General features: G+C 33.7%; 3 protein-coding genes across 3 annotated transcripts; 1 reads left to right on the plus strand and 2 right to left on the minus strand.

Annotated features, from left to right (window-relative positions):
* The first annotated feature begins 3182 nt into the window (after positions 1–3182).
* Positions 3183–5210, plus strand: LOC122586180 (transcription factor MYB105). Its single transcript, XM_043758286.1, has 3 exons — positions 3183–3498; positions 3816–4199; positions 4754–5210. Exons 1-3 carry the CDS (start codon positions 3183–3185, stop codon positions 5170–5172), a joined length of 1119 nt encoding a protein of 372 aa, XP_043614221.1. The 3' UTR covers positions 5173–5210.
* Positions 5211–8038: 2828 nt separating this feature from the next.
* LOC122592825 (probable calcium-binding protein CML46) lies at positions 8039–8572 on the minus strand. The gene has a single exon (XM_043765143.1). The coding sequence runs from the start codon at positions 8570–8572 to the stop codon at positions 8039–8041; it is 534 nt and encodes a 177-aa protein (XP_043621078.1).
* An 11469-nt stretch (positions 8573–20041) lies between these two features.
* Positions 20042–22261, minus strand: LOC122585811 (cyclic dof factor 3-like). The gene is made up of 2 exons (XM_043757934.1): positions 22082–22261; positions 20042–20982 (listed from the first exon to the last, which is right to left on the minus strand). The coding sequence occupies exons 1-2, from the start codon at positions 22187–22189 to the stop codon at positions 20347–20349; spliced, it is 744 nt and encodes a 247-aa protein (XP_043613869.1). The 5' UTR covers positions 22190–22261; the 3' UTR covers positions 20042–20346.
* Between the last annotated feature and the right edge of the window lie 1931 nt (positions 22262–24192).

Genomic DNA, 24192 nt, shown 5'->3' on the forward strand with positions numbered 1-24192 from the left:
TCTTTGGTGAACGGGGAAATCAAATCAGCCGCCTCTTGATCAGAAAGTCTCTTGTCAAACTGGCAGTCAAGACTTGGCCTAACTTTCCAATCTTCACGGAATCGTTCCCTGTAAAATTCAAAAATCTGTTTTTTCACAAGTTTTGGCTTCGTAACCCACTCATCTCCATTCATCAAACCTGGTATAGAATTGCTTTTCCTCCTATTATTGATGAGACCATGAAAAAAGCGGGAATTCTCATCCCTTTCCAATGCCCATTTGTATAAGTTTTTTTTTATGTTTAATCTAGAATGCCGACATTTGTATAAGTTTTTTTTTTATGTTAATGTTCACTATGTGTTTTGTAAATGAGAGAGATTATTACATGCCAAATGTATATGTATATATTGACTTCTCCAATTTCTTAGACCTTTCTAAAATACGGAAAATAAACAACCATTGTCATTCGAGAAATCATAAACCTTTTTATCGAAAACCAAAGGAATGTTCAAGCTTTCAAATGAGCTTTATTTTGATATTATTTATATCAAAAGTCCAATGATATATAGTCAATATATATAGAGCTTTTAATGTTTTGATTAAATTAAAAACTTGTCAAGAGAATTGAATGTTGAGCCGTTTTGGTGTGATTGGATAGAATGTAACTTTGCATATATTGGTCGAGGAATAGGGAGTCGAGACGTGTTTTTCAAAGAGCATGACAAACATACTTAGGGATGATATAATATGATCCAACATTACAACTTATCTAATTCTGTAGCGCTGATTACATAAGTAACCAAGGGACTGGATACAACTTATATAGTTCTGCAGGGGTGAAAATTTAAAACTAACTGAAAAATGTCAAAAAACCAAAACAAGAATCTTTTGCCAATGTGGCCAAGTAATGTCTAACAGTAGACACAAACGTCCATATCAAAACTTTCCTAAAACTGAACATTATTATTGTCTATCCAAACCCAAGATCAAATCTTTTCGCAAAACTGATGAAGTTAATAATTGCTAGACTATCCCGAATGCTAAGTGTCTTTTAACTAACACATTATATCTTTACTAATCCTTAAAATAATTATATTTTTACCTAGGATATCTAAAAACATATAATGAACTATGGACAAATTCTCTATGAATAAATAAGAACAAACATGCTTTGATGTTATGTACAAGGATAACCAAACTAAACAAGGATATGGAAGGAAGTGTAAAATATCTTCATTGAAGATAGCTTAAGGATGTCTTTAGGTTTCCTTTATCTTCATTACAAATGTTTAAAATTTTTATAAATTTAAAAAGGGTAATAAAGGGAACTCTAGCTCCGGTACCACAATTTGATGCCATCGACTCATCCCGTATGAGTCATATAATGCCGGTACAATACCTCCATCCTAATCCTCACATGATCTGGACACTTCGAATGATCGAACCCGCGTATTTAAACTTCACATGTGAGTCTAGGCTTTATTGGTAACAAGTACCTTAAAGGAATTATTTTTTGTGACAAACAGGAATCGAACCTGAGACCTTAAGGTCATCAAGTGATTGCCTTACCACTAGGCTAACTCCTTGTTAATTGGTAAATTCTTATCAATTTACATTCAATCATAAAAACATCCTTAAGTACATATTTTATATATAAACAATAAATAAATACAGTGGATATCTTAAGGACACATGTAAACAGTGGATATCTAAAGGACACATTCAATCATAAAAACATCTTAAGTACAAATTTTGTGGAGACCAAAGGAGGGTGTTAGCCCTTCTAGGATTTTTAGTATGCAACGTTCTATGATCAATGTAAACAATCAGGAATTCAGTTGGTTTAAGCATGTCTTGTAATCACTTTTGTAGCAACTAGCGTGGGTTCAAATCCCACAAACCACCACCACTCTCTTATTTTTTCATTTGTCAAATAAGTTTTTTTTTGTTGGATAGGTGTACATTATAGAAATGTCGACGCACTCCCTACCTAACATGGTAAGTACCTACTCAGCGTGGGTAGTCGGTTATCTTAACCGGATCCCGCTTCATCAAAACTGAGTCGGTTGCCAAAAGAAATCTCCAAGAGGCTCCCGCACATGAAAAATTTAACGGAGAGTCAATTCTGCACTTGACAGGGATTGAACCCTCCACCTCAAGAATAAAACCTTGGTGACTCAAATAAGTTTTACTCTGTGTATGTTTTACTTTTGACAACTAATGTTTACAAACCAATATTGAATAATACATCTAATGCTAGTTTTCTTTATTTATATGATTATTATATAATTTGTCACCAAAAACAAAATAAATATTCACCTTTAATGTATTAATCATTATCTTAAACTTGTGATTATAGCCAATTAAGGATTATGAATGTTTAACACAACCTTCAAGAGATATACTAAACGAGCAATTATATACACATGATCTTATTTTGGCCCTCCTAAATATCATGCTCACATTTAAAGATATCTAAAAACATGTCCTTAACTATAGGCAAATATCCAATACCAAATTAAGAAGCTTCAATGATATAAACAAGGAAGGACATACAAATGTATGGAAAGATGTGTAAGAAGTAAAAACACCTGGAGATAGCCTTATAAATAATACACATATAGACATAAATCTTCTGTTTATACAAAACGACTTACATGGCACACAACTTAGAAATACGATGAAATATTTTGCTAATTAAAAATCACCTAAACTATGATGAAATTAAAGACTTATGACGTGAATCTTTATAATCCCTAAAATCCATAACAAAAAATTCCAAGTAGTCACATCTCTAGGGTTGCACAAAACTAATTATTGAGAAGGCTATAAGAAATAGTTATTTGTTTTTCCACCCCACGTACGCAAACCCCCCCACGTACTACCCCACCATCCCCACGAGTGTGTTCATTGTGACTTCTGTTAAAAAAATGCTTTTCCTGTTTCTCCAAATTTTCACACATAAAAAGCTCTCTCCCTTTCATACATTTCTATAACCAGCATATTTATATGACGTTTTTTTTTTTTTTTGTAGCAGCACCCGCACGCACGTCTAACTCATACTCTGTAGATACACACAATTCATCTCTTTATATATATACATCAAAAAAATAACTTAAACCACAACTACCAAAAAAAAGCTTCTTTTATTTTTTTGACACTTTTTGTTCTTCTTCTTGTTCATCATATATCAAAATTAATCAATGGGGATGGTTTTTTCGGAGTCTTTTCGGTCTCTATCTTTAAACAATAACAACCATCATTTCATGACATCTTCATCATCATCTTTTCATAATAACCAAGAAGATGAGGAAGATGATGAAGAACAAGAAGAACTTATTGACTTAAATCTTAGTGGTGGTGGTTGCACTTCTTTTAACATTAATGGTAAAATGAGAGCAAAAACATGTGCAAGAGGTCATTGGAGACCTGCTGAGGATGCTAAACTTAAAGAGCTTGTTGCTCTTTATGGTCCCCAAAATTGGAACCTTATTGCTGAAAAACTTGAAGGAAGATCAGGTAAACTTTACTCATCATCCAGATAATATATACTCGTTCTGTCGCATTAAAAGTGTCCGGTTTTGAATTTTCAAAGTCTATTTTTTCTTTTATAAATTTGTCATTATGATGTATGGAAATTTTTAATGGGACGGAGTCAGTATTATTATTATACAAATAAAAGTAACTACTCGTATATAGATATGTCTTAAAAAAAAATAAACACCCTTTAGACCTTAATTGGTTTATGTTTTTGTGCCTTGTTTAATGAACATTGTGTTATATATATATATATAATAATAATAATAATAATAATAATAATGAAATGATGGATGTAGGGAAGAGTTGTAGGCTGAGATGGTTTAACCAATTGGATCCAAGAATAAACAGAAAAGCATTTAGTGATGAAGAAGAAGAGAGGCTAATGACGGCTCATAGAATGTATGGCAACAAATGGGCTTTGATTGCCAGGCTGTTTCCTGGTCGAACTGATAATGCTGTCAAGAATCATTGGCATGTTATCATGGCTCGCAAATATAGAGAACAATCCAATGCTCATCGCAAACGACGAATGCTCCTCACTCCTCCTCCTCACAACCACAATATTTGTTCATCAAGATCAGCTGACACCACCCGCTCCGCCACTCCACCACCACCCCCGCCACCGCTACCTTATAACGGAACGTTTCCCCATCAACCACCTTTTGGTCTTATCTCATCTGGTGAGTTTTTCTCTTCTTTTCTTCTTTATATATGTCTTTTAATTAACTAAGGTGCAGTGCATTTTGAAAAAAAAATCTATCGTACGTACGTATATGAAAGGGTAATTTTATTTTTAACATTTTGTAGCTAGTTATTAGTTAAGGTGATTTTAAAGGGTTTCACATTATGAAAGATTCTTTTTCTTTTGTAGTGTTGTGTGTAACAAAAAATACCATACTATTATTTGAAAAGAAATTAGTGTACAAACGCAAAAGTTACTATTAGGAAGTTTTGTTGTCAAAGGTAAGAGGATTATTTGTGACAAATTAAATATTTGGAAAAGGACCTTATATATATGTTTGTATATATTTAAGTAGTGAAGGGAAATGACTAAACCAAAGCGTATGAGTTTCCTTTCAATGCAAATATGATGTACACATGTACAAGTTATTAAAGTGTAAAAGTAGGTACTAGGACCCATATATATATATATGGGCTATGTAATACTAGTATTTTGTTATCTTTTTGTGTCAAAGATATAGCTTACCATTTTGGTGTGTTGATATTTTTTCAGGTGGCAAGACCAACAATAATCAGATGATGATGATGATGGACATTTTCAATACTAACAATAAACATACATGTTTGGATCATCATGACAAATTATTATCATCAAGAACATCAAACACATCATCATGGATGATGAGTTCAAATACTACTACCAATACAAATTTGTATGATCATCAACATCAACATGTGGTACCATTGATGATGGTGAGCAGCGCTGGCATAAACCATCATCATCATCCATATTATCATCATCATCAAAATGTTTATTACAACAGTTCTGGTGCAGATAATACAATAATCCGTACTACTTCAGCAGTAGTAACAGCACCAGCACCGCAAGTTTATCAAAGTCAGCAGTTTTCAGAAGCTAATATTGACATTACACCCCCTCTTATAGACTTTCTTGGAGTTGGAGCCACTTAGTTGAAATACTAGCTAGTAGTATTTCATTTCATATTTAGCAAGGGAGTGTAATTTCTTAAAAATTTTCTTTTTTTAGTTAATGTCAAATTCAACTTTATTGTCAATTTATTATTATTATTATTATTATTATTATTATTATCAACTAGTTAGTTAAATTACTATCATCTCTTACTTATCATTTTACATTTAACCAAAATCTTTACAAAATACTTATCATTTTGGATCTCATACCATGGTTAAATTGTTATATTATATCACGAATCACTTTCTAAAAAAAGTTTATTAAATACATAAAAGTTCTCTAATACTACTCCGTATAATAAAAAAAAATCCAAAAGTACCATGCATGATGACAAGTTCTTAATTTTCTTTTTTTCTGAATTGAACATATATATGATGATAAGTTCTTTAATTAGTAATATCTCTCATGGTTAGCTAATTACTATTTTTGTTAAGTAATTAACAAGTATACTCTTACTTATACATAAATTTCCAAAAATAATAAAGTATATGTTTTTGTGGTAATTAATTACTAGTATATATTATTACTATGCTATGAAATTCATTCATAAGAGGAGTAACGGCCAAACATCCTTTCCTCAGCAGAATCTTCGCAGGTGTGATTGTTCATGATATTCACATGGGATGGGAGAGGACACACACACATATATATGCATGTAAAAAGCTAACAACATTGTCATCATCAAAACATATCTTTTGGTGAGAACATAACAGAAAATAAGTTACATGACCCTGGCCCCCTTTTTGGCATGATCCCCTTGCATTATTTTGCGCAATGAAATGTGTTGTTCATTTGAGATGAAAATTTCAATTAATTTACACGCTCCATCCTTGTTAAACTCTTACCAAAATCGAGTTGATTTATACCAAAAACGAGTCGGTTCACTAGGTGACTCGTTTTTGTCCGGATTTTTACGAGTTACTGTATGTACTTGGACCGAGTCATGTATAATTATTGTGATTTGATAGTATGATTATATATTATATTTTTGGAAAATAATTAATCCTCCTAACCAATAAACCTGAAAATCCTCCTAATTACAATATTATGACATGTGGCATGATCAAGAGATGATATTAGATAAGAGAATTAGTTGAATCTACATGTCAAGTTTTAGAAGATTTAGGATGATTTTTAGGAGAATTAATCATTTTCCTATATTTATTGTTGCATTATTATGTGTGTCATCTATTACTTTTCATTCTTTTGTTGCGAATATGTTACTCAAATCTATTAAGATAATGAACTTATATTTTGTATATAATAATGTAATATATATAACTATACTATATTACATTATGTAATATTTAAAAATATTCTGACTCTTACGAGTCTAATCACGAGTAAAAAAATCATGTTTTCTAGTCGAGTCAAAATTACAAGTTTTGACAACTATGACACCTGTACACTTATTAGATTATGACTTGTTTTCCTACTTTGGCAAATATAAAGTAAAATGAGAAGTAGCTATTGAGTACGAGTATTATTTATTTATTTATTGATATACTAGTTAAAGCCCATACTTGAAATGAACAGTTTAGGCCCAATTTGAAGACTGATGTATCAAGTATAGTCAACTTTTAAATACATATCGCTCTAGTTAATTGAGTTTGGACTCATAACAACTTGGTCGAATTTATATTACAGATATATAAACTGGACACCACGTTAAAAGAAGGTTACTCGAATGCTCGGCTCTACGTTTTTCTGGATCTAGTCTAGCGAGTCTTTTGTGAACCCACGTCCATGTTTTATTGTGGATTTTAGAAGGAGCATTGGGTATTTGGGTTGGGACAAAGCTATAATAATTATAAAAAAAAAAAGTAATGGGTCAGAAAGTATTTTATGTTTAATGGAGATGGAATTATATCAATATTTGGGCCTAGCGTAACTCACATTTTCACGGGATGGAAAGATACAAATTACAAACTCACTTATTCAGAAGAAGTGCTTAAGCCCATGGGCTGTTTAGATAGTACCGTAGGGCTTGTTGAATTCATAGCTTAGAAGTATATTCAATATTTGAAGCAACCAACACCTGATTGAAGATCATAATTTGACATGAGTGCGCAAAGAGTAACTTAAAGGCCTTTACCTTGGCATACATATATTATGATTGAAGATCATAATTGAATAAGCATTTTTGTGGGTATCTAGTGAGTGTGAGCAAATATATAAACTCCAACCGCACATAATGGGCTTTTACCTTGGCATACATATATTTGGGGTAGTTTTAGGAGCAGCCGAGCAAGAGTAGAATTGGTGTGAAACAGTATTTAGCTAGGTGTTTGAAGAAAAAACATATTGGGCTTATACCTAAGTTCGTATCTTAAAAAAAAAAAAGAGTAAATGGGTGAGAACCCTCTGGTCCCATGTACCGTCTTGGTACCCAGAGGCCAGAGCACACACCGCATAAAACTTATGCCCAATAAGTCACCATTCTCACACATGGATCATAAGATATTAGTCTCTTTGTAATTACTTTTCTTAATTGGTGGAGGCTAATATAAATTTTCAAAGTTGTTTCTGTGGTTTGATCTTACATAGAGTGTCTTTACCTGTTTATGATTCTCATTAAGCATTAATTCACAGTGTGTGTGCAGTGTATGTATATATTGTCGAGCGAGGTATATTACAGTATTCTCTCTATATATGTATACTTTACTTATATCACACACATGCAGCAACTGAGCAAAGTAGATGTTCAAATAATTCTTAATAGGATACTCATTAACCCAATAAGTGCTTATTTTGGATAACTTTTAGTTATACATTCTAATTAGACATATAAGTCAACACATAATATAACACAAACAATTAACCAAAGAAAGAGCCATATATGTTTTAAAAGGAACATGTCTCCATGAGTCTAACAAATTCATCAAAGTCAAGGAGTCCATCCCCATTGACATCAAATCCCTTGATCATATTTCTGCATTCCTCAAAGTTTGCCATTTCCTGTTGTCCAAACTTGCACAACAATTTGTGCAATTCAAACTCGTCTATAAAACCATCTAAGTTCTCATCAAACAAATTAAAAGCCACCTTAACTTCACTCAAAGTCGGTTCTGCATCATCAAACACCGACAAAATGTCAATGCTACTGTTCCCCATACGGCAACAATGTTGTTGCAATCCTAGTTGAACCATGACCATGTTTATCTCTTCAGAAGTCAAAAACTCTTTAGTAGTAATTAGGCCAGATGATATGGTGGTAGTGCTTAATTTGTTCCATGAGTTGGGCAAATGGGCTGCTAGAGATCTGATGGAAGCATGAAGGTATTTTGACAAAAAGTTGCATTTATTAAATTCAAACAATGCAATTTTGAAAATTGCAAGGATGGAAAATGAAATTCTTTTCAAAGGTTTCACCTCCATTTTGGATCAAGTGTGAGTCAAGTATTAATCAACACTTTTTGAACAAGAATTAACTGAAGCTAGCGGTTACAAAGCGGAATGGAATTGAATTATTTTAATAGTGAAAGAATAGTTGGATATGTTTTTCAAAATGCTGAATACTTGATGCCATTGGAGTGTAAGGTTTCAAGACATTATATATTGTGTTAAAGAATATGTTAGCAATTGTTTTATTCCTGTTTTGCAACAAGATTTCTGAGAAATTTTATGGAAAAAATACGAACAACTACTATGATCTCGAAATTTAAAATGTGTGTAGGATAGTGAGGGTTGACTGCTTGACTTTAAAGGTGACAAAACCAATATGAATTTTCTATGAAGTTGAATGAAACCCAATCCATATAATCGCAGATTACTTTAGCTTACTAAATGGTTTTGAGACAAATATAATTAATAATATATACTTTTTTAAGTCTTGGTTAATAAACATTTACTATATACTTGTATCTAATAATCAAATACCACGCGTATAGACTAAAGTAGTGATAAGATGTAGACAGTTTTATCATTTGTACAAGATAAAGAAACCGTTGACATTCTAAAATTGAACATGTAATATTTTTTAAAGGAAAATAATTAATGTATCTAAAATATTGGTATATGTCTAATAAAGAGATATTGACACATGACAAATTTAATGATAAAGATTATATATGAAAGAATAGGTGTGGAATCCATGTGTCAAAACTTGAATGTATTAGACATACTTTTAAGCATATTATTAGACATATTTAATTATTTATTATTATTTTTTAAAAATTATTGATAAAGCATGTAAGTATGAAAAACATAAGAAACTAACATGTAAACTTAAATACGAGTATAAGATAACAGCGATAGAACAGTAACTATCAAGATAGCTATTGATGCGTGTCAACTTAAGTCAAGAAGATATCGATGTATGAAATCATCAAGTCTGCTAGACCTTGACTTAGAAGTCCACTTTTACTAATTATACTATATTAATATTAACTGTAGCAATTATAAAATTCCTTTTAATTTAACGATAATTTTATGTAGTTGAATGAGTTTTGTAAATTAACAAGGAATTTTCATCCACATTTTGCCGCAGTTCTGATTAACAAACCAACACTAAGGGACTGTTTAGCAAGGGGTTTTTAAGGTCTTAAAAGCCCTTAGCTTTTAAAAATAAGTTCATTTGAAAATTATAACTCTATTTGATAATACATAAGAAATCAAAAGCCCCAGCCCCGAAAAACTCCTAAAAGCCCCAAAAGGTCTTTAAAATAAAAGCTCGTAGGAAGAGAGTTGAAAAAAAAGCCCCAGCCTCTAGCCCCAACGTTAAGCTCCAGCCCCAAGCCCTTAACTACAGCCTCAGCTTCAAGCTTTTGTGCCAAACATACCCTAAGATTAGATTTACTTGAAATATATATATATATGGGAACAATCAAATAAGAACAGTCTTAAAATAAGAACGGTGAGAACACTTAAAAAACATCATTTTGATGCATTAAAAGTGCATAAAACTAACATAGTGCATAACTAATTATTATTATTTAAGTGTTTTACAACACATTGATCTGTCAAAATCGAAAAAATCACGTTTTTTGGTGGATGCATCGTTTTGAAGAATATGCATCCAAGATGAATGCACAAAACAAAAAACATGATTTTCGTGATTTTGACAGGCCAATGTGTTGTTAAACACTTAAATAATGATAATTAGTTATGCACTATGTTAATTTTATGGACTTTTAATGCATCAAAATGATGTTTTTTAAGTATTCTCACCGGAATGTTACCCTATATAAATATTATATATATATAGGGGTGAGATATTTTGAGACCACCTCTTATTTTAGGACCAACTAGGACCATTGATTTTTGTACACTATCATTATCTACTACGATATACAAGACTTTTTTGTAAAAACACTAAGACTTTCCGGCGACGGACCCACCAGAAAATCATGTGTAACACATGATTTTCTGGTGGGCCCGTCGCTGGAAAGTCTTTAGTGTTTTTACAAAAAAGTCTTATATGTCGTAGTAGATGATGATGGTGGTGTGTAGGTTACGAAAATCAATGGTCCTTTTTTGGACTTTTTTTAGTTGGTCTCAAATTATCTTTATATATATATATATATATATATATATATAAAGATAGAGATAATTAGAGTACAAGCAATCCAAAAGGTACAAGGGATATCTTCTTCCTCCTTCTTCTTTCTTCTCTGGCGAGACTGCCCCCGCCAACCACCACCTTCTTCTTATTCGGCGAGACAACCACCACCACTACCATCATCTCCGACCACCCCAACCACGACGACGGCGCTGGCAACAAGGGCTTCACTCGTACCATATCAAACCGATACAATCTCTTGGATCGCCACCCTTTAAATCCATGCGATTCCCATATGCGTCTGGTGACAACCAGTTTAGAACGGATGAGGGCAACGCGCATCCACCCGAAAACAAACCTGATTCTTGCTGGAAAAGTCGCCGGATATGTCGCCGGAGGTGGTGGCGGTGGTTGTCTCACCAGAGAAGAAGGAGGTGGTGTGGCGGTTGTCGAAGAAGAAGGTGGTAGCTGGCGGCAGTCTCACCAGAGAAGAAGGAAGAAGGAGGAAGAAAATCCAATGGTGCCTTGTACTTTTTGGATTGCTTGTACTCTAAATAACCCATAGGAGTGGGTTATTTATAGTACAAACAATCCAAAAAGTACAAAACTACAAGGCACCGTTAGATCTTCTTCCTTCTTCTCCGGCGAGACTGCCGCTGCCAGCCACCACCTTCTTCTCCGGCGACCGCCACCCCTTCTCCTTCTTCGGCGAGACAACCACCGCCACCATCTCCGGAGACATCTCCGACGAATTTTCCAGTGAGAATGAGGTTCGTTTTCGGGTGGATACGATACGGATGTGCCCTCATCCGTTCTAAATTGGTTGTCACGGGACGCATTTGGGAATCGTATGGATTTGATGGGCGGCGATTCAAGAGATGGTGGCGGTTTGATACGGTACAGTCTCGCTGTGGTTGGAGTGGTCAGAGATGATGGTGGTGACGGTGGTTATCTCACCGGAGAAGAAGGAGGTGGTGGCTGGCGGTGACAGTCTCGTCGGAGAAGAAGGAAGGAGGAAGAAAATATCCCCTATGATGCACTGAAACTCTAAACAGGTAGCCGTACCCGTTTCAGAAATTCCATGGAAATGTTTCCGTGTACGAAATACGAGTGAAACTTTTCCTTGAATTTTCCATAGATACCGAAACGTTTTTTTTGAAGTTTTCATACTGAGTCTAATTAATATCAGAGTTTAATGGACTTTTCGTATTCCAAACAGGCTATATTATATACAATTTGATCAACATTCGATTTTTTTTAATTTTCAATTATTAAACACTAAACATTCGATGAGTGATCAAGCATATATTATACAAATACAGTTATACATAATATCTAAAGTCTCAAGTCTGTCTATAAAAAATTGATATATTTTAAATTTGTATGTTTTTTATTGCCGTACCCGTATCTTGCATTTTTTAGTTTTGTCGTTTCCCGTTCCCGTACCCCTTTGCCGTATCCATTTCGGTGCTACATAGAATATCCCCTTGTACTTCTTATACTTTTTTTTATTGCTTGTACTATAATTATCTTTCCCCTATATATATATATATAGGGGGAAGTGAGTATGAGGTTGTCCCCCATCTAAGCTTAGATGGGAAACCCTCACATCTAATTAATTTAAAATTCAAACAAATATTAAAATATTTGTATGTGAGGGTTCTCTATCTAAGCTTAGATGGGGAACAACCCCATACTCACTTTTCCCACATATATATATATATACATATATATCTACTACTCTTTTATAATGATTATTTACCCTTTATTTTAGAAAAGAGTTAGAAAATAGTTAGATGGAAAATTACTAGATTGCCCTTAATAAATAACCCTTAAGGAAAGGGTTATTAGATATTATCAAAATTACCCTTAATGAATTAATTTACATTTTAAACTCTTATCTTCTAAAATATAACTATCACCATTGTATCAACTTACACGGTTAGACCACTCGACACCAATTGTCGATGTCATCGATCACCACCCGTCACCGATACCACTAAACCACCGTCGCCGTCACCGCTGCCTCATTGTACGGGTACAATGCTAGTATATATATATATACCCTTTATTAAGAATTTTTTGAAAATAGGATCCTTTAAATAGACGAAAACAAAATAGATTACCTTTAATAGGAATTTCATGTAAATAGGTTACCTTTTTATGAAATTTTCCATTTTATAGACTAACCAAGTCATCCATTAAGAGTTAAAATTGTTTTAACTTTATAGTCATATACTTATATAGATAGATTGTTGTTAAAAATATAAATAAAATGTGATGTTAGAATGTAATTTTTTAATATATGGAAGAGGTATTACTTGAATTCGGACATAATGTATAAATAGTCCTAAACACATCATTCGTAACTAGTCTTTCGCCACAATTTATCCATATGATTTATTCTTTCCACCTTTTATCTCAATCCTACATACGTATTCACAATCGATCATAAATTTCATTGTTTTACAATCGTTAATATTATTTTTTGTAAAAGAAAATGATAAATCTTCCTAATCAATCTTCCTAAAAATCCTCTTAATATATTCACTTGCTAATACATGGAATCCACTAATTCTATTTCCTAATCTCACCCCTGATTTTCCACATGTCACAATCCTATTAATTAGGAGGATTTTTAGACTAATAATTTAGGAGGATTGATCATTACCCTTTTGTAAAATATTTCACAGTCATATATATTAATTAATTACCAATCAATAGTAGATTAATAGGTTTACGTTGTTGGATTATCTACATGCATGATATAAGAACGAATTTTGTATGAATTTCTATATCTAGTTTTTTTCTGTAAGTGGCATATATTAAACTACTAAATTGGGAAGGCTGTAATTAGTATGTTTTGCTAAACCGTAAAATAAGGACTGCTCGTCTTTATAAGGCTTGCGGAAGAGAGAAAAAGGTCAATTCAGATGTAATGCAGATTAAGACTTTTAGTATACTATCATATCTCACCAATATTTTTAGTAGATTTGCATACAATTCACTGAACTTAAAACCAATAATCTTAATTAAAAGGAACCACATCTTAAATGTAATAGATCGATCAAATTATATTATCATTTCTTTATTGGTACGAATATGATTCGAACTAAATTCATTTGGATTAATTAAACGTATTATATCACATCTATTTGAATCTTTTTAAAGACAATTTTTATTGCTTTTGATGCAAGTTGTGTGTACTTTAGATAAAAAAGTTCATGACATAAAAAGCACTAGGTAGGGGTACTAGAACAACTATAACTATATATGAGTATATATTCTTGACTTAGATTAGATTTGTTGGAATATGATCATGTTATAATAAACGCATGTCCGGTATTTATTTAAGCCTACGGGGTTACACAAAAAGACACGTTAACTTTGTATATTTAATTAGTATATTATAGTAATATATTAATTAAATGATCACTTGAATTATTAATTAAACTATGTTAAAGGTTTAATAGTGTTTAATTAATTAAAGAGGAAGGATTAAATTGTAAATTAGAAGTTTCCTAATTGTACAAGGGGGGGGGGCGAAATTCCTTAGGGAGTTTCCTAATCCCATTCTAATTTGTTCACCAAGTTAGAAAACCCTTCTAATTAATATCAAGGGTTAAGGGTTTTATTCATTCATTCAAGATAATTAGTTTTAAAAACCCTAAACACTCTCCTCTCTTCTCTCTCTCTCATTCGACCGTGGGCAAAAACCCAAAGGGTTTTGGGTTTTGGGGTTCGACATCAAGGGGAAAAACACAACGGGTTTGTGAGTTCGTGATCGGGTACTAGCATACGATATAAAGGTGTCAAGTGTTCGATCGTAGAGGGGTTTTAGTTTAGACCCTATAATAATAATTATTATTATTATCAACTTTATTGGAAGCTTTGCACAAAGGTACACATATTCTATTCATTACTTTGTTAATTAATATGATTGCATAAACGTTTCTTTTCCGCTGCGTACTCGTGATTTGTTATGTGTTTATGTTCATATATTCTAACAGTGGTATCACGAGCCACCTATGTGATCTATTAGTTACAAAGATCAAAACTTGAAGGGGGGTTTAGGGTTGGTTCGAGTTTATTAATAATTATATATTAAAAGTTGTGGTTTAATTGTTTTATTTATTATAAAAATCGAATTTTAATTAAATAAATTAGGGATTTGTTTAATTAAGTTCAAACTAATTTAATGGTTAATTGAAACACTCTAAGCAAGTTTTGATATTATGAATTGGCATGTTTATTTGATATAAATTGTATGCTTGTGTACTTGATTTATTTAAGGTTGTTAAATAATAGTAAAAATCATAAGGGATTCATGCAAAATTCCTTGTGATTATTACTAAGATATAGTGATATAAAAGGCATAGCATTATGATCCAATAATTAGGGTTAATTATGAGATAATTGTGTGACTATGTGAATTTTTCGTGTGATTTTTCTGCTTTGCGACAGTTTACTAAAAAAATCATATCTTTTAAACCGTAATGAGTTAGAGGCTGTGTTTTGAACTGTAGATGCTCAACACATAGGGATAAAACTTTGTAGTTCTTGTCGAAATCTGAATCGAACCAGAAACAGGTCTAAACTGGTCGTGAAGCTACTGGAAAATTCCAGTCAGCAACTATGTGCTTATGTGATAATTGATTGTTTTATATATGTTTAAGGCTTACGCAATCAAGGCAACTTGATGTATGTAGTCCTCTTCTTTGAAGGGGAAGCCGGCTTAGACATAATAGAAACCATAGTGACATGTTTAGGTGACCTACCATAATTCGTTGCATGCTTAATAGTTAATAGATTAGTAAGTTTATTGTTTTGCGTATTTATTGAGGTATAAATGGTGATGAAAAATAGTTTTGAGAAAATAAAAAACTTGACTAAGCAATAAAAGATTTTTTTTTTTTTTAATAAAATTGGAGTCTTACAACCTTGAGATACACCGGCTCACCCATTTGAACAAACTCTAAGAGAGGTATAAATCGGAGTGCGCTAGCCTTCTAAAAGGGTGGGTTTTTAATTGCGTCCATCGCAAACCTTTGCCCTTGCGCTTCTTTGTGCGTTCAAATGGAGCTACCGAGCTCTCTTGTGTTGTTAAGACTATACAAAATGATTTTATTAAATATTATGTTATGAAGATCTGCATGAGTCTTCATACATAAACTTTGATTTACATCAAATGCATTACCCATTCAAAGTTAAGTCATTGCCACCCACTTCGCTTAGAACACCTCCCAGTTACTATTTGACCCTATGTGAGACCGTAGGCAGGTGGTATCTCTTGAGGGTAGATTACCGACCCGTTGTGAGACCAATGGCGGACTATTTACACGTTCTTAATTGGGCGACTTAAAACGAGTTAAGACGGTGAGACCTTGACCCGTGACATAAGATGGAACAAAAACATGTTTACAAAACACTTAAAGACCCCTTTAGTGTTGTTGTAAGTTCCATAACTCTACGAGTTGCATTAGATATGCAATTACTAATCGTTACTTACCATTCTGAGTATCATCATCTCTAGCAGATCAACTGATGCGGTGATGGTATGTCAAATTGGATCCTAGCCTTAATGAAATTAATTGTTAAAAGTATTTAACATGGGTAAATTACATTTCTTAAGGATTAATTATCGAAAATACCGATAATTGAACTTTTGTCTGTTTTGTAGATGGCAACAACAAATCCTACTCAAAACACACACCAATCGGCTTTTAGGTCGATGCTAGAAAGAGAAAAACTTTCTGGACTAAACTTCAATGATTGGTTTCGTCAGCTGAGAATAGTTCTAAGAGCTGAAAGGAAATATGAAATCCTTGAAGAGGAGAGACTCGTTGTTCCAGGAGCTAATGCTACTAATGAGGAGTTAGCTCATTATGCTGCTCAGTACGATAGACATAATGAGGTTGCTTGTTTGATGCTTGGAACAATGAATGCTGAGCTTCAAAAGCAATTTGAGAACTATTTCCCATGTGATATGATCAAAGAACTCAAGTCTTTGTACGAGAAACAAGCCGGAGTGGAGTTATTCGATCTCATTGATGTACTTCATGACTTAAGGCACGAGTAAAGAACACCGGTTGGGCCTCATGTACTAAAGATGAAAACGTACTTTGAGCAATTAGAAAGGTTGAATCATGCTTACCCTCCTGCTGTTGTGATTGGCATAATTCTCAAGTCTTTATCTAAGGATTTAGAGGAGTTTGTGCGCAATTATAATATGCATAGCATGAGTAAAACCGTTGCTGAACTTCATGCTATGGTTAATGAGTTTGAAAAGAAGCTTCCAAAGAAATCTCATACACCCCAAGTTCTCACGATCAAGGGGGGAAGAGTCCAGAAACCAAAGCAACCAAGAGCTAAGGGCAAGAAAGATGGCAAGGGAAAGCAAAGTACTTCAGTCCCGAAACCAAAGAAAATGCCTCCAGCGAAAAAGGATAAACAGGCTAAGGACCAAACTTGTTTTCACTGTGATGAAGTGGGACATTGGAAGAGGAATTGTCCTAAATACCTAGCCGAGTTGAATGCGAAGAAGAAGCAAGCTGGTTCAACCAGTACTTCAGGTATCTTCACAATTGAATTATATTCCTTTTCTAAGCGTTATTCATGGGTTTACGACACCGGGTGTGGTACTCATATATGTAATTCTTTACAGGGGCTTAGAAGGAAAAAGAAACTGAAACCAGGATCTTTACAACTGTTCGTGGGCAATGGTCTATCGGCGGTTGTAGAAGAAATAGGCGACTATCATTTAGTTTTACCTTCTGGTTTAGTTATTGTTTTAGACAATTGTCACTATGCACCGTCTATTACTAGAGGTGTAATTTCAGTTTCTTTGTTGAAAGACAACGGATTCATTAATGTTTTTAATGATATTGGTATTTCAGTTTCTAGAAATAATGTCCATTATTTTGATGCTATTGCTTGTGATGGTATTTATGAAATTGATATGCGTGGTTGTGATTCAAATAATTCAATGTATAATGTTAGCAAACGAGTCAAGCCCAATTTGGACTCGACTTATCTTTGGCATTGTCGACTTGCTCATGTTGGCAAGAAACGCATTGAGAGACTTCAACGTGAAGGGATTTTAGAATCAAGTGATGAATCATTTGATAAATGCGTATCTTGTGTTTCCGGCAAGATGACAAGAAAACCTTTTCGAAATAAAATGGAGAGGGCTAAAGAGCTACTTGGACTAATACATTCGGATGTATGTGGCCCATTTAGACATGTGTCAAGGAGAGGTGCTAGCTACTTTGTCACTTTTATGGATGATTTTAGTCGTTATGGTTATGTTTACTTTCAGAAACATAAACATGAAGTTTTCGAAACATTCAAGGTGTTTAAAAGTGAAGTAGAAAATCAACTCGGTAAAACCATCAAGATTCTTCGTTCGGATCGAGGTGGTGAGTACTTAAGCCAAGAGTTTAAAGATTATCTTAAAGCTTGTGGAATCATTCAACAGCTTACTCCTCCATATACTCCACAGCATAATGGTGTATCGGAGAGGAGGAATCGAACATTGCTTGAAATGGTTCAATCCATGATGAATCTTACAACTCTTCCTTTTTCATTTTGGGATTATGCCCTAGAGACTGTTGTACGCATTCTCAGTATGGTTCCAACCAAGAAGGTTGACAAGACACCGCATGAACTGTGGCATGGGAGTGTTCCCAATTTGTCTTACTTACGGGTTTGGTGATGTGAGGCTCTTAGTAAATAGAGATACGCCTGACAAACTAGAACCTAGATCCGTTAAGTGCATCTTTGTAGGATACCCAAAGGAAACGATGGGTTACTACTTCTACTTTCCTACCAAAAACACTGTCAAAGTTTTCCGATATGCTGAGTTTCTTTAAAAGAAGCTTATATCTCAAGAAGACAGTGGGAGGATTGTAGAACTTGATGAGGTTCAAGAGCAAGATGTGTCAACTTCTGAAAAGACTAGCAATCATCAACTTGGGGGGGGGGGATGTTCAAAGAGATGAATCTCATGAATATCAAGTTGAAGATAATGATAATGCGATTCCAATTCGTAGGTCCTCAAGGACAATACGTGCTCGTGAAAGATTAAATCTTATGGTTGAATCTAAAGAACACATATTAGGAGACTTAAATGAACCTCCTAATTTCAATGCTGCATTATCGGATCCGGAGTCTGACAAATGGCTTGAAGCTGCGAATGTGGAAATGAAATCCATGAAAGATAATCAAGTTTGGAGCTTGGTTGATCTTCCACCAAATGGTAGAACCGTTGGGTGTAAATAGATCTTCAAGAAGAAGACCGACATGGATGGAAATGTACACACCTATAAAGCTCGTCTTGTGGCGAAAGGCTATACTCAACTTTACGGAGTTGACTATGAGGAGACCTTTTCTTCCGTTGTGGACATTAGAGCTATTAGGATCATCTTAGCCATAGCTGCATTCTATGACTTTGAGATATGGCAAATGGATGTCAAAACCGCCTTCTTAAACGGTTTTCTAGACGAGGAAGTCTATATGGTTCAACCGGAAGGTTTTGTCGATCCAAATCATCCCGACAAAGTGTGCAAACTTCAAAGGTCCATTTATGGATTGAAGCAAGCATCAAGAAGTTGGAATAAAAGGTTTGATGAGGAAATCAAGAAGTTTGGTTTTGCTCAAAATCTTGATGAGCCATGTGTATATCGCAAAGCTAGTGGGAGTAATGTTACTTTAGATAAAAAAGTTCATGACATAAAAAGCACTAGGTAGGGGTACTAGAACAACTATAACTATATATGAGTATATATTCTTGACTTAGATTAGATTTGTTGGAATATGATCATGTTATAATAAACGCATGTCCGGTATTTATTTAAGCCTACGGGAGTTTCCTAATCCCATTCTAACTTGTTCATCAAGTTAGAAAACCCTTCTAATTAATATCAAGGGTTAAGGGTTTTATTCATTCATTCAAGATATCTAGTTTTAAAAACCCTAAACACTCTCCTCTCTTCTCTCTCTCTCGTTCGACCGTGGGCAAAAACCCAAAGGGTTTTGGGTTTTGGGGTTCGACATCAAGGGGAAAAACACAACGGGTTTGTGAGTTCGTGATCGGGTACTAGCATACGATATAAAGGTGTTAAGTGTTCGATCGTAGAGGGGTTTTAGTTTAGACCTTATAATAATAATTATTATTATTATCAACTTTATTGGAAGCTTTGCACAAAGGTATACATATTCTATTCATTACTTTGTTAATTAATATGATTGCATAAACGTTTCTTTTCCGCTGCGTACTCGTGATTTGTTATGTGTTTATGTTCATATATTCTAACAAGATTCACCAGTTATTCATCATAATCATCACCACCTAGCTTACACTTTAGCACATTCAAAAATCTTTCTTTCTCTGTCTCCTTCCCCTTTGTTAAACAAATTTAGTTGTTTACAGTATTATAATCATGAGGTACACTAATTAAAACCGTCATACGTACTTTACATCTAAAACTTTCCAGACTTAATCTGTTCATATATGTATAAAAATTTATTCACATGTATCATTCATATATGAACCGGCCAGCTAGCAACAGTGCCTTCATTCTTCCCATCTCCGTTTATTAAATTAAATGTTACCATTTTCATCATTTATTGAGTTGTTACAATTTTTGCAGCCTCATTGGATGGTAATGTTTTGGGTAACAAAACGCGCCGTTTTCTGAATCTTTCCTAAAGGAGAATTAGGGGAAATTTGATCATTAGGAGGAGGTATCCATTGCATACTCCATGGGATTATTGGTTGTACTTGAACATTATAACCACAGTAGTATTGATATGGCGGTGGATACAAGGAAACGCGCGGAGAGGATGAGTTCTTGCAACGATAATAAGAAGCCGTTGATGATGATGATGAACTTTTGTTCTTTCTTCTACCCGAACCAACGGGTGTGTTTCTCATGGTTCCACCCGCAGTCCAGTATCTTTGACAGTTTTTGCAAAAATGACGAGGCTGGTTCATGTTGTAGTTATTGTAGTAACAAAATTTTGTGTCCATGCTGTTGCATCTAGGACAAGGTAGAATCTTGTCTGAAGGTTTTGGGGGTTTTTCGTCTACGTTTGATGAGTTTGAATAATAATCCTCATTCGCCGGGCTATCCTCCTTGATGATTTTAGTGGTGTTTTTTGATGAAGTTTCTTTTTCTGTTGGTGGTGTTTTTGGATCATCATTGTTGATTAATCTTGAAGATGTTGATGGATATGGACATGTGTCTTCTGTTGTTTGAGTTGTGGGATGTTGTTTCTCCAATGTTTTCTGAAATGTATTACAAGGACATCCATCAATTTATTCAAGAGCTTCATTAGTAACCACGCTTTTTTAAATTTTTTGGAATAAGTATATCTTGATGTATATATAAAAATGGGTCCGGGTTTCTATTTGAGTATTGGTAATTAAGACTTAACCCTTTTTTAGCAAGACATGTTTAAGTTACGATATAGATAATCTAAAAAGTGTGCATATATCGTCTCATTAAGAATTAATATACCAACTTTACTTACGTTAAACACAAAAAAAAAAAAAAAAAAGTTGTAAAAACATTTCTCATATAAAGGTTTACAAGTTCTTATATCTGAATTATTTGTACTTTCATTAGAAATTAAGCTTATCTAAAAAGATTTTATAAGAATCTATCAAGTAATTACAAGCTAAAACTTAAATCTTTGCATGAATCTTGATGATATTACAAGATTTGGATTGGGGTAGTACTCCCCACACGTAATTTACATGGCACTTCGATCATACACTTCATACGCCGTATAGTATCATCCTTTTTTTCTTCTCTATATTGTTTCAATTTTATGATTTGTCCCGCATGTAGTGTATGTAGGGAAGGTATGCTTCATATATACACTTATTAGACTATCTCCAATGCTAAGGACGTCCTTAAGCGTCCTTGAGCTGCCACATCATATCCTTACAAATCCTTATAAATCCTTAAAATCCTATAATTTTATCTCCAACCATACAAATATCCTTACATGTACTTTAACTCCACTAAAAACAAAAAAGAAATATAAGTAAGGGCACCTAACTGCCTAAGGGCATTTAGGTAAGGGCATGCATCAAAAAATCTTTAGTTTTGGACAAGTTTCAACCGCAAAGGATATCTAAGGGCACCTAAGAGCACCCAAGGGTGTCCAAAAATATCCCCATTGGAGATAGTATTATTATTTTCTCATGCTTAGATTGTTAACTAAACCTATTTGAAGATTATATTACAACAAAAGTAAAACCATAACATCAACCCAAATTTTCTTAAAAAATTAACATGAGAAGAAGTGACAAACAAAATCTAACAACAACCCAACAATATTAAACACTTATCACTCCAAAAATAAACTTGTATATATACCTTGACGTGTTCATTAGCTTTATCATGAACAATTTCATGATCGTGATGATGAAGCAACTGAATAGTCTTTCCAAAAAGCTTAATCGCTGGATCTTTTACTTCCGACATTATATATGGTGTGTTGAGAGTCTTAGATGTTTTATGTCGTTGGGTTGTTATTGTAACTACCGTATAAATATTTCTGTGTTCAAAATGTGAGGGGTTAAAAAGAGTAGCGAGGGTATGCCACGTAGGATCAGGAAGTATATTATGAACCACAAGTTCTTTGTGGCTTGTATTAGATTTTCTGTTTTAAGACCAACTTTCTCTTTGGTCTTGTTTTTTGATCGACATTTTTGTTCCAAATATTAATATATTCTTTTTACATACTAAGTGGAACTTTTTTCATCTTTATATAACTTATACATATACATATATTATGTCACCATATGATCAATATCCACACACACATATATTAAACGTCTTTTTATATATTACGTAACTTTTAAATGTTCTTTAGATGTGATTAAAAAAACAAATCTCAATTCTAAAACTTGTAATTTAAGTAAATCACATATTTATTTAATGAATTCAAAATGTTGAATGCTATGCAAATAATTGATTTTAGGGAGTTTTAATCGTCACTCAAAATGATTTTTAATCATATATTCTTTTAATAACTATGACTAGCTTGTGTGAAAGGAACAATTGAATGAATTTTCATATATACTAATTAAACACAAGTGAAAACATTCTAACATCGACATGATATAGTAAGATTTGTTCCTTTATGTTTTATCTTGTCCACTTTATTAAAGATTTGTATTCCATGTAAAGGGTAAAGCATGGATAATAAAAACAACACAACAATACACTTGTCATACTGAAACTACTCTATTGTCAAAAGTAGTTATCCTTAATGAAAAAAATAATAATAGAATGATCACATTTATTTCTAAGGCCTATCACAATAGGCTCGTCGACAACCCTTTGAAGGGCTCGTCAATGATGCCCTTATTGTGAGCATCTCGTCGATGCACTTCTTCATCCCTCCCCATCAGCCGATCGGCACGCTTTGACGAGAAAAGAGATAGAGAGAGAAGCGTATGAGAGAGTGAGAGAGAAATTAACGGCTAGTTTGGTATTTTTTTTTTTTTTATAAAAATTTTCCATCTTTGTATAAACACTCTTTTACAAACCCATTTTTGTCTTTCTTAAACCATTCATAAACCATTCCGTTTAAAGATACGCTACAAAAGTTGACTGAATCAGAAGATCTTTTGTTGTCGAGGTGTTGGATGTTGAGGCTACCTGACGCTGTGACCAGTAGATGTGAAATGGCTAACCCAAGCGAAAACGCTTGGACCGACATTATTGAAAGGTTCAACATGAACACGACTGAAAGTCCACGGAGCAAATCTCAACTAGTAGGTCACTTCGCCATAACTCGCAATGAATGTAAGTAGTTTGAGGCAATCTGTATGAGGTTGAAAGCATAGGGGAGGACCTTATCTGATGAGTTGCTTTATGCAATGGTGCATCAGGAGTACCAGCAGAAGTAGGGGGGTCAACTATAAGCAGTGTTTCAGGGAACTGATCATGGTTGTTTTTTAATTGTTTTGAATTATGAAGTGTGTTTTCGTATTTTGATCAAGTCTGTTTTAGTATTTTAATTAAGTGTGTTTTGTGTACTGTAATGCCTACTTGGTAATTTAGTAACAACAGAAACTTATTCATAAATTAAAGCATTAAAATTAAAATTACGAGTCCTAAAATTAAAATTACGAGTCCTAAACATCAAAATTACGATACCTAAGTATTAAAATTAACAGTCAATAAAAGCGAGAATCAGTAGACGACATGGAACTAGCACCATCATTGCGGTGGAAGTATTCATAACTATCATCTTCTTTTGATCCTCCAGGAGGGTCTTCATTTGCGTATTCCTCCCCAGGTCAGTCAAGTAACCATCGGGCCGACGACCAACATTATTGTGGCCGTTTTTGCCTTGCCAAAACTCTCCATGCTGAAGCTTGCTCGTCAAAGTTGCACCAGTTAGCTGAGCAATGGTTTCTTCCAACTGTGAAACCTTCTGTTACAGGCATGTCAAATACCTTTGCTCCATGCCAGTA

This window comes from Erigeron canadensis, chromosome 1 (genome assembly GCF_010389155.1).
Source record: "Erigeron canadensis isolate Cc75 chromosome 1, C_canadensis_v1, whole genome shotgun sequence".
NCBI lineage: Eukaryota > Viridiplantae > Streptophyta > Magnoliopsida > Asterales > Asteraceae > Erigeron > Erigeron canadensis.